Source organism: Myotis lucifugus, unplaced genomic scaffold (genome assembly GCF_000147115.1).
Source record: "Myotis lucifugus unplaced genomic scaffold, Myoluc2.0 scaffold_614, whole genome shotgun sequence".
NCBI classification, from domain to species: Eukaryota; Metazoa; Chordata; class Mammalia; order Chiroptera; family Vespertilionidae; genus Myotis; species Myotis lucifugus.
The window spans coordinates 85,732-103,240 of record NW_005871662.1 but is presented as its reverse complement, the minus strand read 5'-3'; the positions used below and the strand labels follow the sequence as shown (position 1 = coordinate 103,240).

At 42.3% G+C, this 17,509-nt stretch overlaps 1 protein-coding gene across 1 annotated transcript in view; it reads right to left on the bottom strand.

Annotated features, from left to right (window-relative positions):
* Nucleotides 1-17,509, bottom strand: part of DOCK3 (dedicator of cytokinesis 3) — a 141,363-nt gene that overhangs the window by 94,959 nt on the left and 28,895 nt on the right. Inside the window, exons 5-8 of the mRNA XM_023745994.1 lie at nucleotides 11,304-11,452; nucleotides 7,264-7,348; nucleotides 2,949-2,990; nucleotides 2,305-2,459 (exon numbers count right to left, since the gene is read on the bottom strand). Of these exons, the coding sequence (XP_023601762.1) occupies nucleotides 2,305-2,459; nucleotides 2,949-2,990; nucleotides 7,264-7,348; nucleotides 11,304-11,452 (431 nt within the window). The remainder of the gene's footprint in view (nucleotides 1-2,304; nucleotides 2,460-2,948; nucleotides 2,991-7,263; nucleotides 7,349-11,303; nucleotides 11,453-17,509) is intronic.

Here is a 17,509-nt window from a genome sequence, read left to right as displayed (position 1 = left end):
CCAAAACCAAAAAACCCCCCCCCCCCCCCCCCAGCCTAGAGAAGACTCCTTGGGGACAGGCAGTGCAGTGCTGAGATCAGTCACCGGCGCCCTGAGGCTTAGAGCACCTGCTAAACCTAAGGGCCAGGGAGAGAGCCGGGCATACTGACAGGCACACCAGTGCTGCAGAGAAAATAAGTTAGTGACACAATCACACGCCTCCTGTGAATAGGGAAACCACATAATAGAAAAGAGAAGTGTACCATACAGAACCAAATACTGATAACACGACTCTATTCTAGAAGATGATTGTGTGTACTATTTTGAGGAGGTAATTATATGGTAATTGTTAAATAAGATAATGGTTAACAGTCATAATAGATATGCATACAGAAAAATATTTTTAAACAAAGGTAATGACTTCCTTTTAGAAGGGGAACCCATGATATTAGGAAAAAATAGGAAAGACATTTTAAATTCTCCTCTTACCTTACCCCATCATCACTGAAAAGCAAAGCAGGTGTTGGTGCCACACTGCCAAGCTGGCCATTTAAAGAAGGGGACAAGTATCAATGAAATGTTTTGGAGGTTTTTTTTTTCCATATAGCGCAACCAGTCTTTGTTATAATTCACTATCATTGTCTTTTCCTTAAAAGACTGTTGCCAGCTACAATTACTAACAAAACTTCAAATATCTGTCAATTCAAAGATTCTTTTCAAAAACTGTAGTCTTTTAAAAGTTACTGAAGTCATACTATGCATGTAGTTGTGAACAGTGAACAATATTTCATTAATGTTCTTTTACATACAGAATGTAGAAGCAGAAGTAGTCCCTTTTTTGGCAGAATTCTAAGATGGTCCCCCAAACTTGCCTCTTAATTCTAAGGTTGCATAATCCCCAGGAATGCAAATATAGTGGCTGTTATTCCAATGATCAGGTTGTATTTTATGACACGACTGACTGTAAAACGAGGAGATTATCTGGGTGAGCCAGTCCTTAAAAAGTGCGGAATTTTCTCCCACCAGTTGCAGAAAAGGAAGTCAGAGATTCGAAGCCTGGGAAGGGCTCACTGCACTGCTGCTCCCTAAAGATGGAGGGGGCCACACAGGCAGGGAAAGCAGGTGCCTTTCGGAGCCGAGAGCAGCTCCTAGCGGACAGCCAGCAGGGGAGTGGGAGGCTCCTTTCTACAACCGTGAGAAACGGAATCTGTGAGGCTGGAGCACCCCCCGGCTGTCAGACTAGAACGCAGCCGAGGTGACACTGGCTTCTGCTGCAGCCGAGGTGACACTGGCTTCCGCTGGCGATGCCCTGAGCAGAGCACGCAGACCTGCGAACTAAAATCAGTCATTTCAGTCCATTACATTTGTGGCAATTTGTTACGCAACAGAAGACTAATTTAGTCCCTCACTTCTTTCTGCCTCAGTATTTTCAAAGGTTACACTATTATTTATTTAGACTGCCTTAAGATATTTGCTATTACAAAGTGACATTCTTGCATGTCTGAGTATGTTTAATGGCATCAAATTGTTCAAAGTAATATGTACACAATTTTTAAAATGTGCTTATGATACGAAAAGCAATGACAGAAAACTTAGAAACACTGGACTTCTTCAAAAGTAAAAACTGTTGTGCATTAAAGGACATTATCAAGGAAGTGGAGAAACCCTACAGAACGGGAGAAACGTGTGAATCCTGGATCTGCTAAGGGTTTAGCCTCCAGAAAGATAAAGAACTTTATAGCTCAGCCGGCCTCCGGGGAAGAGGAGCTGGAGTGGCTCCTCCGCCGCCTCCCTCGCCTTCGCCTTCGCCTTCGCCTTCGCCTTCGACTTCGCCTTCGCCTTGGAGGGGAAAGCAGGTTCACCTCAGCCCCTGGCAGTGCCCCTCCCCCCAGGCCAGGCCCCCTCCCTCTGCCGGGCAGATGCTGTCCCCTCACGGGCTGGAGCGGCACTGAGGGCTGCGCTGCCTCACTCAGGACACATCGCCTGCTGCCCTGCGAGCCCTCTCTCCCGCGTGCTGGGCCCCTGCGACCCTGCTGCTCCGTGTTCCTCCTGTTCCTTGTCTCTGGCTGAACAGGTGCCTTTCTCTCCCTGCAGTGCTGACAGCCCAGACTGGGATCTGAGCCCCACGTGGAAGGAGGCACAGGATAAAAACAGGCCACACACGTGCCTTCAGGACACACGGGGACCGGAGGCAAAACGCCCAGCTCCGTGAGAGAAGGCTACTTGATCTTTTTGCTTCCCCGGTGCATCTATCTTCTCTGAAGGCCAGAGCGCTACCATCTGAACCCAGAGCCTCAGCCTCATCAGAACCTCTAGCAGTGTTACCTGATCTGCTTGCCTTCCCTCGTGTCGTACAAGGAGAAGAAGACGTCAGTGTCCTCCCCAATGGTGTTGTAGGTGAAACTCTTCAGGCTGAGGAAGAAGTGATGGGGCACGGGCATCCGGCAGGCTTCCCCGTGGCGTGGGCGCATTGTGTCTACCTAACGAGAAAGGCAAAACCCAGTGCTGTTACTGATTCATGGCTATTAATCATAAATAAAAGGAAAACTAAGTGACTAACTCCCCGCACTGAGCCTGGAGGTGTTTTCTCTGCGGGAGGGCACACACGCGCTGGGAGAAGCGAACAGCGAGCCACGGTGGAGGAACGGGAATTCCGACTCACGAGTGAGCTCAGTCTCCCCCAGGCCACAAACATCTCAGTTCCCCAGGGAACCATTTCCTGGGGATCCTGCCTGGTCCTGATGCACATGACTTCACTGCGAGGTGGAACAGCTCCCATCCGCAGTGACACGTGTGTCTCCGTGCAGCCGCTCGGCCTCCTCTCTCTCGGCTGCGCTGTGTACATATGCACAGAGGAGGGAGCCGGGACTAATCTGGTAAAGGGCAGGGCTCCCAGAGGAAAGCGCCACACAGGGAAAAGCCGGGGGCGCCATCTCCTGGTGCCTCCCCGGGGCTGGTGAGCCGCTTACCTGGGACGTGCTTTGCTGTACACTCTGCCGGCTGGACAAATGCTATGGAGAGAGGAAAGAACAATTCACTCCACTGGGAAGGAAATGTCTCTTACGCATCTTCTTTCCATATGGTAGGCATTCTGCTATGCCTTTTACATATATGATCTCATTTAATTCTGATAGCCTCGTTAGATAAGTGTTACTCATATCTGATCAAGCCTTAGACAACTCAGGCTTAGTACATGGGAGCGGTCTGCTGAAGCTCACATGGCAAGAAGGGGGCAAAATCTGGATCCAAACCCAAGCCTCTCCAGCTCGGGGTACCAGCCAAGCCACAGGAAGTACTTGCCACTGGAGCTGTGCTTCGCTCCTTCTCTCCACATGCTGCCTGCACCGTGCCCTGAGCCCCGTGATCCAGCTTCCCCGCCTCCACACTGAGGAGGTGCAGCCTTAACCCGAAGGGGCTCCCTCCCAAGCATCTCTCCCTGCGGGTCCTCTACTGCTGGCTCAGTTAGAAGCAGCAGATCCCACTCCCAGCCACACCCAAGTAGGTTGTGAAACTTCAGAGAAATCACTTACTCTCTCCAAGAGATGTTTTCCTTAACTGTAACAATAAGATAAAGGCTTTTGTCTTCCTCACAGGGCTATTATGAGGCTCAAACTTCACACTGAGAAGCAGCATGACATAGTAATTAGGAACCTACGTCAGGACACCTGATTTTCCATCTTGACTCAACCTGTTTCCTCCTTTGTAAACTGAGGATAACTTTTTTTAAAATCTTCACCTGAGGACAGTTTTTCCACTGATTTTCAGCGAGATTGAGAGGGAGGGAGGAGAGAGAGAGAAATATCGAAGTGAAAGAGACATATTGACTGACTGCCTCCTGCACATACCCCAACCGAGGGTGGGGAACGAACCAGCAAATGAGGTGTGTGCCTTTGACTGGGAGTTGAACCGGGAAACCTTCAGTCCAAGGACCAACGCTGTAACCACTGAGCAACAGGCCAGGACAAGGATAACATTTTGTGAACTCAACATCACAGGATTTTGTGCAGATTAAATTAGTATATACCTATATTTGTGAGTGATTGACCACTGTTATCTATGATTAGTATTCTTCTTATTATTGGTATTCTTCTTATAATTAGTTACTATAGAAAAGTCAGTCACATTTAGAAGTAACCCTTGCCAAAGAAAAAATGATTAGCTCACAAACATTAGGTGCCTGGTCTTAGTGAACTCAATAGTGAGTTTCTATCCTGTTTCCTGTGGGACCTAGAAGTGCGAGGAAACGCGCATTTGGTCAACTGTTCCACATCACACAGGCACAAAGACTGGTTTCTGAGTAGAATGGTCTCATTTCTTTCCCAAATACACACATTTAAACCTAGATAAAACTAAAGTAAAATTAAATATTCATTTAAATGCATCTCACAAGCTGTATTTGCTATTAAATATTCATGTGCATTGTTAGTTAAATTAGCAAATTATTACTGACTATTAATATTCATTCATGGGACTACATGCCTGGGTTGTAGGCTCGATTCCCAGTGGGGAGCGTGCAGGAGGCAGCCGATCAATGATTCTCTCTCGTCACTGATGTTTCTATCTCTCTCTCCCTCTCCCTTCCTCTCTGAAATCAATAAAAAACATATTTTTTTAAAAGTTTGCAATAAAGTTACCAGCCCTCTGTTCACCCTGTTCTGTGCCGCAAAAAGGTTTTCTGTACCTTTACTGTGTTTTTTCCTAAAATAATAAAATATTTCTATATGTCATACTTATAATACTCTCGCTCTATCCATTTTTCGATTTCTCTATTGTGGCCTTTTATAATGGGAGCTGAGGATTATCGTATTTGTTTATATCTATTTCACTTCTCACGAGTTTTGGTCAAAACTTGTTTATACTATTGTAACATTTAACTACTGTTCACTGCTAAGCCAAGTAGTATACCTTCAACTACACTTCCTTTCTTCTACTGCCTTCTGCTTTTGTATTGGAGGTCACTTAGTTTTATTTAAATTGTAGGGCCTTTCCTATGCCCTCCAATAGCTCTCCAAAAGCCCTTTCAACAGCGTTTCCCACACGGGAAAGCCACCAGACCCTCCATGAAGGGGGCTTTCACCTGGGAGACCCCTGCTGGCGGCGCCTCTGCTTCGGCGAGGACCAGTTACTCTCAGGCCGGCTGCCCCCCTGTGACCCGGGACTTCCCTCTGAGGTCACCCCGAGCATTCTTTGCACCTCTCAACTGAGTCAGAAGTCCTTTCCTGATGGCACATAATAGCGTCTTTTGGTTTCCTCCCATATTTTAAATAAGTAAATTACTATTCAGTGGTTTCCTGAAAAGGGTTTTTAAAGAAAGAGATTTTTTTTTTTGAGACTAAGTGAGCAAAATTTTCTCTAGGCCACTTTCCCATTTGACTGATAATGTGGCTCAGTAAACATAAAATTCTAGGTTGAATTTTGTCCCCGTCAGCACTTTAAAGGCAATTCTTCATTGTTGCAAGTTTTCAATGTTGCTTTTAGGAAGACAAATGCTATTCTTACAACAAATCCTTAGTAGGTCACCTATTTTTCTCTCAGGAAGCTTTTCAGCTTTGTGAGCTGAAATTTCCCAATTAAATGTTAAATACTTGTTCTACCCTTTCAATCTGGAGACTCATATCTCTCTTCTGGGAAAGTGTTTTTCTAGCTGTATGAGATATAACTGGCATACAGTGCTGCATACATTTAAGGTGTAGGATGTGATGATTCTATACACATATATGCTGTGAAATAAGCTAATTTCATTTCACAGAACTGCCTGTTGCTGGGTGTGAGATTTAAGAACTGCCCTTTTAGAAACTTCCAGTACACAACACCCTGCTCTCACCCACCATCCCCATCCTGAGCATAGATCCCCAGAACGCAATCCTCTTCGCTGTAGAGGTCTGCACCCTTTGACCAACATCCCCCCTCCCTCAGCCACTGGCGATCACCATTCTACTCTGTTTCTATGAATTCAGCTTTTTCAGAGTCTACATATTAGACCCTAAAGTATTTGTGATTATCTCTTTGACTTACTTAGCACAATACTCTCAAGGTTCACCCATGTTGTCACAAATGACAGGTAACTTCTTTCTTGCCGACGAATGGTATTCCGCTGTACACATACACAGCACTTTCTTTAGTCATTCATCCACCAATGGACATTTGTTTAGGTTGATTCTATGTGTTGGCTACTGTGAATATGCTGCAATGAACATGGGAGTGCAGTTGCCTCGTTGAGATCCTGATTTTAATTCCTCTGGGTGCATATCCAGAAGTGGGATCACTGGATCAGATGGTAGTTATATTTTTTATTTTTTGAGGAATCTCCATACAGTTTCATAGCGACTATACAAACTTACATCCCCACCAACAGTGCACAAGAGTTCTCTTCTCCACATCCTGGCCACCACTCAGCTCTTGTCTTTGTGATGACAGACATTCTATTCCAGGTGTGAAGTAATATTTCATTGCGGTTTTAATTTGCATTTCCCTAATGATTAGTGATATTGAACACCTTTTCATCTTCTTAAATAGAAACTTGTAGTTCTTTCTAAAACTTGTAATTCTCACCAGTATACAGGGTGTTCCAAAAATTGGTGTCCCCCCAAAATATATACACACTATGTCTTCAGATTCTATTACATTTTTGAAAATGAAGTATATTTTAACAAGCACTACCTTTATAATTATGCAAAGTGTGTACACTTCAGGGGCACCCTGTGTGTTCCTTGAATATGTACATTCTCCTTAAAGTGAGGTTTCACCCAGTCCCTTAGTCTAAACTTAATAGTCACCTGAGGTTTCTGATGTCTGTTTTACTTTAAAATTGTGTATCTTTCTTTCATTTACTTCTTTTCAGTCAGCTTATAAAATGTAATCTTGGCCATTTGCCAACTCAATACATTTTTGTAACAACCAAGGATTTAACAGGTTGTCTCTCTCTTAGAAATATTGACACATTATTTCCATGGTTAATCACTACATTAGCCAATAACTGGCTTTTTTAAGCTTCAACTAGAGACAGAACTTTAGGAACTGGTGAAGGCCGAAGGAGCTTTGGCTCTGTTCACCAGCGCAACCAACAGAGAAATGCCCCACTGACAGAACAACAGCCCAGCTCTCTCCACAGTAATTCCATTTAGAAAAGCAAGTGTGATACACTGCCAGAATAAGGAAGACCCCTTCATTATACTGGGACAACGACAAAGGAACACTTCTATTTCATAACATTAGTTCATAACATAATTAGGAAAAGTACAGGAGAAAGAGGAGGTGTGCAGGAACAAGCGTCAGGTTTCTTACCATTTTGTAGAGGTCAGAGACACTGATCTGGTCCGAATCCACTACCTCAAAGTCCTTCCGAGGCACCAGGTCCAGGCCCAAATGCCTAGTGAAGAGAAAGACCACACTCAGCACGCATGTCCTCGCGTGCTCAGCTTTCTGTCCGTGCTGAGAGCCCAGGCCGCCATGAGCTTGTGGACAGGGGCTCAGACCCTGCCGCGGGGGTACAGGCCTCTGGTAAGACTTCATTGTGTTCACCTTTAGGTGAATACGTAAGGCTGACACACGTCTAGGCTCCAGCAGTCCCCTTGTGATGGTAAGAAGGATTCATTTGATATCACCTTGTTAACGGACCGATTGTGTTCACTAAGGACGGGTTTTCCATAGATCATTAATAAGTCACTTTTTTTAAATTTCTCCCCATCCTACAAGCATGCTCAAGGTTCAGTCATGCATCACTTCCACTACCAAGAGAAGTTATCTAGGATCCAAGTAGATGTGTAATCCAAAGTTAAACACAGAACAAAATCACCTGCTGAAGATAATAAATGCAAAGAAATGTATGTTTTGGTGGAATTTTATCTCATTTTCAATTTAATTAAAACTGACATTGGGTTATATATAGTAAAGACATTACCACATATTAGCCAATATGTTAAGAAACTTTAGACAGAAGTTTAACCAAGGAGTACTGCTCCCAAAGAACTCAATACTTGGAAGATCTGGTATAACTTGGGCAGAAAGGAAGAAGTCATGTGATTAACGGTCGACCTGGAGACAGTGTGAGACAGTGACTAACTGGACATAATCAGAACTCTTGGGTTCAAACATGGTACATAGTTTATAGCCAATAAATGTTAGCTCCTTCCTCTCTCTCTAGAAAAACAGCTCTAAACCTGGAGTCCAGTGGAACTGTGGACCCCTGAAACTGCTTACAACAGTATGTACACGTGTTCATTTTACAAGTGATCATTTAGAACATTTTCCAAATATTCTGTAGTCATGCCACTGAAATCTTTTTAAATACAAAAATGAGACAAAATTTTATATATATTCTTTAACCACTAGAGGTCACAAAATATGTGATAGACTAATAGTAGAATTAAGTAACAAAAAGACTATGCAAATAACCCAATTAAAATAGGTGTTTTCAATATAAGAGCTTAAGGGAAAATGCAGATGGATCTAAGTCAATAGGACTGGGAATGGGTGAAAGTGCTCTGAATCGGTGCACCGCACACAGTGATACCCATGCAAACTCTCTCTTATTAGCACTCTGACACTCTTGCCTTGCTTGTCCACTCAGCTATCCACCTACATACCCATCCACTCACCTCAGACCTTTTATGCACTGACCAAGGTGCTGAATACAAGAAACACGGCCGTTTTCAGTCAACCAATGATGGGACTCATCAGGCGAATTCTCCCCTGAGGGCGAGTACTTTCCCTCTCCTGGAAGTCACTAGACCACAGCACCTTTTAGTTTCTCCATTTCATTAAGAAATAAGAGAATGATCCACAGGTGATCTGATAGAATAGAAGACAAGCTCCTTCTACTAAGATTGACTTCAATGGAGAGAGTAGTCCTCAAAAGCTAAGCTGGACGACTGTCCCCACTGGAAGAAGGAAGAGAGGCTGCACAGTGAGAAGCAACACGTGTTCACCACAACCCCCTCGGAGGGAGGTTCCTGGCCTTCTCTATGGTTTGAGGACAAGGAAGAGTTACTAGGAAGTGCAGGAAATGATTAGATAGTACGGTTGCACATCTCCCAACATAATTTTGAATATATTACTTCATCATATTCTAGCATCCAGTGTTACTGATAAAACTTTGGAGGCCAATGTGATCCTTATTCTTAAGACTTGTTTTTCTGTCTGAAAACCTTTTAGGATCTTCTCATCATCCCTGGGACACTGAACTATCTTCATGTGCCTTGTGTGGGTTTTGGGTTTCCCCCATTCATATTAGGCATTTGGTGGGCCCTTTCAATCCCAAGACTCCTGGTTCTTTGGCTCTGAGAAATGTTCTTCCAGCATTTCTTTGGAATTTCTTCTTTATTTGCCTTTGTATGGTTTTTTTTTCCTGGAAATTATAATGTCTGATGTGGGACCCCCTGGCCTAACCCCTCTGTATTGCCCTTCTTTCTTCAATCACTTCCCATTCTTTTTGATTTTCCTAGTGACAACATAAAATTATCTTCCTAAATGTTTTATTTTGGAAGTCACATACTCTGTTCCTTTTTCATAGCATTTTATTCTACATAATAAATTTTCTTGATTCTTTTGGAGGATACTCAGAGATTTTTTAAAAGTTCAGTAGATGAGTGGATTAAAAAACTGTGGTACATCTACTACGCTGCTATAAAAAGGAAGGAACTCCTACCATTTGCAACAGCATGGATGGACCTGGAGAGCATTATGCTAAGTGAATTAAGTCAGTCAGAGAAAGATAAATACCACATGATCTCACTCATTTGTGGAATATAATGAACAACATAAAGTGATGAACAAAAACAGATCCAGAGACAGAGAAGCATCGATCAGACCATCAAACCTCAGAAGGCAGGCAGGTGAGGGGAGTAAGGGGGAGAGAGCAACCAAAGGACTTATATGCATGCATATGAGCCTAACCAATGGACAAGACACTAGGAGGGTGAGGACATGAGCGGGAGTGGGGTGGGGGGGCAATAAGGGGTAAGAACACATATGTAATACCTTAATCAATCAAGAAAATGAAAATAAAAAAGTTCTTTACTCCTCTCTGATTCTCTCTGGGGCCTGATGCCTTCCTCTGGGCTAGGTATTTTGTTTACTCTGATTTCTGTCTCTTCCCTATGGAAGGATTTCTTCAAATATTTGATGATACTCGATTGTCCATTCAGACTTCAAAGCCCTTCGAAGTGTGGGAGTTTTCTGTACATGGGTGGGTGGCTAGCAGCTTCTCTTTTTGCTAAGTGGAAGGGATTTGTCCATTACACTCTGAAACCCACAATAAGGTCCCGGCTCTCTCTTGTCCAGTTTCCTCCCGGGCAGCTGGCCTTTGTATTTGCGAGTCTGAAGTTTAACACCTGGCTGCCAGGCATTCCCTCATGGTGGTGGATTAGTTCTTTTACGGACTCTCAAGAATCCCCCTTTTTTATGTTCCAAGGCCCACTCCTACCTTCCATGATTCTGGGAGTTACAAAGGAGCAGCTCCTTCATTAGCTAACATTTCCCCCACATATACTGGGCTTCCTCTGTCACTAATCCTCCAACTACTTTGTAGAAATGGGTTTATAGATCTCATTTATTGCTGGCCCCCCCTCCCATTCCTTTTGTTTTCTAATATTTCAATGATGTCTTGAGAGGGAGAGGAGCTAAAGACTTGTACTAATATACTTTAGGTACATGTATATCTTATAGGAAGTAAACTGGTCACTTCAAAGTTCAATGGACATGATTTTAAGAGAATGAGACAAAAGTATCTGAAAATTATATCAATTATTAAGTCTAGGAAGAAAGAAAATCTAAATACTATTTACTCTAGCTTCCCATACCAAAGTCTTAGGATTGTACTTATATGGCAATAGCAAATAATCACACCTATAAATACAGGACTATATTTGAATGAAAATTAGTTTAAGAATATTCTGAAGTACAGATGTAGAAATTCCCATTGTAGTATACGCTTATTTAGATGCACTGCATGACTATAAAAGGTAAAGGGCACCAAATTCACATTTATTAAAAAGGTACTAAAAGATGAAACAAAGCATATTCTGATTCCTGAGGTCGATAATCAAGGAATTTGAGCTGGAAGAGACCTCAGTAGATCATGTTGTCCAATCTGATTTTCCAGAAGTTAAAATGGAGGCTGAGAGAGTTTCAGTGAGTAAAGCCAATGAGTGTCCTTTGCTAAACTAAAAGAAATGACAACTCGTAGTAAAAATGGCCAAAGCTTAGTAGATAATATAATAATGACTTTTAATCACTAAAGAGAAGCTATGATTAAGTGCAAACTCCATGAGGACTGAGTTATTGTAAATAAAACTGAGCGATGCCCAAATCACAGCCGTACTTACTCATTCCCCCAGTCCAGTCGCACGGTGATGTGCCGCTTAACCTCCCGCACCTGATCCTGAGTCAGGTGACCAGACAGTAGCTGCCTTCGAAGGTCAATAAGTTCATTCATCACATGGCGTAGTTTGTAGAAAAGATCTACTTTGTGTTTCTGAAAGGGCATTTTTGGTGTTGGGTGAAATAAAAAATGGACATGGAAAAGGAATGAAAAATGAAAGAGAAATAGTTAAACTATGGAAAGTGCTCATTTCTCTAAACCTCTAAAAAAGGCAATGCAAAGAGAAGTTTATCTAAGAATCTTAAAGTCCTTAGTTTGTACTACCTAAAACCTCTACGCAGGGACAGCTAACGCGCTCTGCAATTGCCCTGGGCCCTGCAGTGCTGTTCACCTCCACTCCATCCTGGACGACTCATTTCCCAGTGAATCCTCCTCTCTACACTTAATCGGAACGGGAAGTTACACAGGAGCTGAGAGCTGTTTTCTCTGACAGAAGGTACTATCCTGAGCAGCCAAGATCCCACCCACCCAGAAGCATCTCTGGTTTTTCCAGGAGGAATGCTCCGCTGGGGGAGGGGGAGCGAGAATCACTTGCCCTATTTAAAGGCACTCAGGTTTCACATAAAGCCGAGGTCTCCGGAGGAACATTCACTCCTGGTTTCCAGGCCTCATCTGGCTTTAATGAGCTTTTGTAAACAGTATGTGTCCCTAGTGTCACAGATGCCTCGTCTTTTTAGTTTAATAAAAAGTGTCACCTTCATAAGAGTTAAGTGGGAACCTTTCAATGAACTTAATGTCACAGTGGCTATACTTACAAGAAAAAAATGTGCCATGACAGTAGATGCTTGAGCAAAACGATATACTTAAGAACATAGATTTTAAAACTAAATTCCTATTTGCTCACAAATGAAATTTTTATTTTGGGATTTTTAGGTTTCTGTTTGTATTATAGAGAAGCATAATTTTATATAATTAAAATTCTTGGGATGTAACTTATCTGAATAGAATGCTTTGAAAGACAGATCAGCCTATCCTGTGATTTTCAGCCGGTGCGTCGCAAGAACGTTTGAAACAGGCACTACCTGCCTATTTAGCAGGGGCACTGGCCTCTTTTCCCTTACGGTGTCAAATACAAAAATGACAACAGGCAACACAACAATAGCTGTCCGGTGTGAAAGAATCAAAATTATACCCATTTTCTTTGTCAGATAGGCATAAAATAGAATATATTTTTGATGTGCCACAGAATTTTAGTAATTAGTTTATGTGTGTCATGAAATGAAAATCATTGACATACTATTTGTTAGTAAAATCTCTATCTGAGATTTCCCCTAAAAGGGGGCTTGCCAAAATAAGCTTGATCTAAGTGGCCATAAATAAAATTAATTATACAGTAAGTTACAAATGTTTTTGCTTTGTTAATTATAAAGCAAATTGGCTGATGTTTTTAGATGGCAGTGATCTCATGACAAATGTTAAAAACATCACACTACTGAGAAATCACCTAATGGAGCACTAGACTTAAAGGTCCATCTTAAAGAGAAATTATTTTTAACTGGAAAACCTAAGGACTCATGTACTCTAAGTACATTTCAAAAGGCATGCTGGCCCTTCTTTAGTCCATGAGCATATGAAGAAAGTTAAGCACCTTGCTGGACACAAGCTGGCCGAAGGACAGGACTTACAGTCCTGCCAGCTCAGAAAGCAAGGCCTAAGCAAACGGCATCATCTGGCAAAGTGAGATCTTGAAGACAAGCAGTAAAGGCAATGCAGTTCTGATAAAACAGGGCTACCTATCTAAATTTAAAATAGAAAGTTAGAATTATTATTTTCCCATGGAACCACATGCAATAACCCACTGCATATGTACATGAGCACTTATTCGTTGACTCAATAACAAATGCTCACGGAGCAGCGGAGGAATGCTACCATTGTGTTGTGATCAGAAGTTCCTACTCCTGTGTTTTCATTCCACAGAGCAGAGACAGACGAAAGGAAAAGAAATACATGATGGTGGTTAAGTTCTAAGAAACAATGTTAAAGCAGAATAGGGACAGTGGGTAGCCCTGGGTGGGCTGGCAGGGACAGGGAGAGGTGCTCCTTAGGTAGGGTGGCCAGGGAAAGGCTTCTTTGGGAGCTGAACTGAGAGTAGAAACATGAAGGCAATGAGGTGACAACATCTGAGGAAACTGGGGGAGTTTTAGAGGCATCAGTCAGCAAGCGCAAACGCCTCGATGCGGAAGGGGACTTGGCGTGGAGAACAGAGATCCGTGCCCCCGGGCGGAGTGAACCGAGGAGAGTGGTGATGCTGCAGTCAGAGGTCACAGGGGCCAGATGAGGCCGGCCTGCGTGCCATCTTTGGCTTTTATTCCAAACAAGATGGGAAGCCACTGGAAATTTGCAGCAGAAGAGTGGTGTGCTATAACTTAAGTCTTGAAAGCATCACCCTGAGTGCTCTGTTGAGAGGAAACCATGAAAAAGAGGAACGCGCCAAAACCGGTTTGGCTCAGTGGCTAGAGAGTCGGCCTGCGGACTGAAAGGTCCCAGGTTCGATTCCGGTCAAGGGCATGTACCTGGGTTGCGGGCACATCCCCAGTAGGAGATGTGCAGGAGGCCGCTGATCCATGTTTCTCTCTCATCGATGTTTCTAGCTCTCTATCTCTCTCCCTTCCTCTCTGTAAAAAATCAATAAAATATATTTTAAAAAAAGAAAAAGAAAAAGAGGAACGCAGGGGTCCCAGTGAAAAGCTCTTGATTGCAATGACCCCCAGAATGCTGGCTGACGGGATGAAGGTCAGACGGTGGTGATAAAAATGGTAGGGCTTGGTTTTGACACGACAGAGCTATCAAGATCTGTGGATAGATTAGGGGTGGGAAATGAATGAAGTCAAAGATCACTCCTTTTCCTGGCCTGGGAACACATCTGAAAGAGGGAAACAAGGTTTAATTTGGACATGCTAATTTGACAGTTGACATTCAGAGGTCAGAAAATCGAGAATTATCTAGCAGAGAAAACTATGAGGGAGGGATAAGCAGGGAGATGAAAGAAAAAGCAATATTGAAAACAGGATTTTAAAAAGGACTTTGTCAAATGCACTGAAAGATTAAATAAAATACAGACTGAGAACTGGTCACTGGATTTGGCATGGTAGTGGCCATCACGGACCTCTACAAGGGCAGTTTTGATGGAATGAGTGAGTTCATGAGAGAACTGAGCATGGATGAACCTAGAGGATATTATGCTCAGTGAAATAAGTCAGGCAGAGAAAGACAAACATATGATATCACTTATATGTGGAATTTAAAAAAACAAATGAGCAAAACAAAAACAGATTCATAGAAACAGAGATCAAACTGATGGTTGCGGGGTGGGGGGAGGGGGGAAGATGGGTGAAAAAGAAGGGGAATGTAGTTTAAAATATTGTGACAGCTGCATGGTGACAGCTGGTTACTTGACTTAGTGTGGTGATCGTATCATAAGGTATATAAATGTCGAGTCACTATATTGTACACTATATTGTAAACTAATATAATAATGTGTACCAACTATATTTAAATTTTAAAAAGAAAACAAACAAAAAAAGAAATGGAGACAGAGCACAAACAATTCTTTTGTAGAATTTTCAGTAATTGGAGGCAAAGCAATGAGGTAGCAGAACAGGGCTGTGTGACCAAGGGAGAGAATTTCAGGCTATTTGTATGCTGAAGGGAATGATCTAATAGAGAGAGAATATTTGATGACGCAGGTGTTAAATTCCTGAATAGCCAAAAAGAGGTGGGTCCCAGGTCAAAAGAGGAGGCTTCGATTAAGCTGGATACCCTGAATTTTGGCACAAAGAGGAAAGGTATAGGATGTGGCTAATGCCACAGTAGTTGGGAGGTTTGATGACAGGAGACCGTATTTTTCCTCGGCTGCTTTAGTCTCAAGGAAATAAGATGCAAGGCCATCGGCTGAGAGTGAGAGGGGTGGGAGCGGGTGTTAGAGTCTGAGACTAGAGAAGATGGAAGACAGTTCCATAGAGAGTGATAACACAGATCAGCAGGGGAACGGGAGTTCAACTGCCAGATCTGTGAGCATGAATTAAAAGGTTGCGTCTTTGTTAAGCCAAGTACATCTGACGCTTGAACAACATGGGTTTAAACTAGGCAAATCCACTTATACCCAGGTTTTTTCTCAATATTAAATACCAATACATTTTCAATCCATGAGTGGTAGTCTATGGATGTGGAGGGCCAACTGTATGCACTGACCTACTCTACTTCACCTTGGGAACTTGAGCATCTGCAGATTTTGGTATCCATGGAAAGTCCTGGAACCAACCCCTGAGGATACTGAGGGACAACTAAGCTTTGGGGGAGTCAAAAGTTATACACAGATTTTCAACTGTACTGGGCGTCAGCACCCCTAACCCATGTTGTTCAAGAGTCAATGTATAATGTATACTGATACTGAAATATTCCATACATGTGTATATGTACACACACCGTTCAAGGTGAGCAATCTGGCGACTGGCCCCGAGCACACGGTTTACCTAGGATCACCTGACCCACCGGCCAGCGGGATAGCCCACTCAGCTTTTCCACTGAGATGCCTGCTCCCCAGCAGATTAAAACAACAGTGCGATTAGGCCGGGGTCAGGGTTAGCTTTCCTGCACAATCATCCCTAGTTCCCGTCACTGCTCAAATAAAAGCAGGGGAGGGGTTAGTATATGAGGACAAAGAAATCTGCAGCCCATCTCAGCCACACGTTCAGCTTCGCCAAAAGCTCAACGGTCTAATATTTGTCAAGAACAGTCACAGACTATTTGGGAAACAGACCGAAGAATCAGCAGAAACTGTAAATTTAACTACTTTGCAACCATGTGCCAAGAAGAATTTGCCTCTCATTGTGCAAGAATCCCTGTAACTCTGCAGAAGAAATCTGAGGCTTAATACTCCCGATTTAAAAATTATTTTTACTGAACGGCATGCAACCCAATGTGGAGAAAGGTTGTGCTGCGATGATGCCTCTGAATTAGCAGATGAGGGACACTGTAGAGGATCCACCCTAAAGTATGTCATCTTTATTCAAAACTACATATTCATAAGGCATGCTGCTATGATTATAAAACTCTATTTAAAAGAAAATTACATCAAAAGTAATGATTTCCTCAAAGAGAACAAATGTCCTGCCATTAGTACGAAAAACTTTAGGTGAAAATCAATTTAATGAAAGTTAAACTTTACATCTAAAATTCAAGTTGTTAAGGGAAGATTCCCAGATGTCTCCATTTTACCTCTTACTTTCGAACATTTACTTTATATGTAGGTAGATGGTTTAATGTCTCATTTTATTTCTTGTTAACAAAATAACCATTTTAAACTTGAATTTATTTAAACTTCTCCAATATTCCTTTTCTTTAAAATTACTATTAATAATCAAACCTCTTACCATAAGTTAACCTCTAATCCTATTCAAAATGTGTGTGTTATACCACAAAGCTTTAGTGCTCATCTCAGTACAATATAAAAATATCTAAACTGCAGTACCTACAACACTAATCACCTTTCTGCTGCAAATATCTTTTAAGTCCAGGAATTTCAACTTCCATTTTAGGTTGTTGAACTACATAATTAGCAAAGGCTTGAAAATGAGTTCAAAAGAGAAAATGCTGTGAAACAAAACAATATCTAAATCCAAGCTATTTCGCACTTATCTCCGCGTACACATCTGTAAGAAATACAAATGCAAAAAAGCAATGTGAAAATTACTCTTAGACCAGTGGTTCCCAACGTGGGCACACGCCCCGCAGGGGGGCAATGTGATTTTTAAGGGGGGCAATTCGAGAATGAGTTATTAACAGTGAATTTTTTGCATTTCTTATAGTTCTAGAGGCCTCGTATACAGTATATAAATATATATTATGACATATTTGTGCAATTCAGTTCTCTATTATGTTTTGAAACTTTATTTGCTATTTTTTCAGATCACTTCATATTATTATTAAACAATTTTTTGTGGTTTCTTCCTCAGTACTTCAACTGTCCTTTTGTTCTTTTTTTCTCTTTCATGGTTGCCATGTTCTTTGGGAGCTTGTTTAGACCAAGTGAATGGCCTTTTAGGCTTCCTCTACGTGAGCAGGAGTTCACTTTTTGAGAAATAAGAATTATATGTCATAGAGGGCATCAGGATTTTAGAGATGCTTAGGTGGGGCATGGCCAACAAAAGG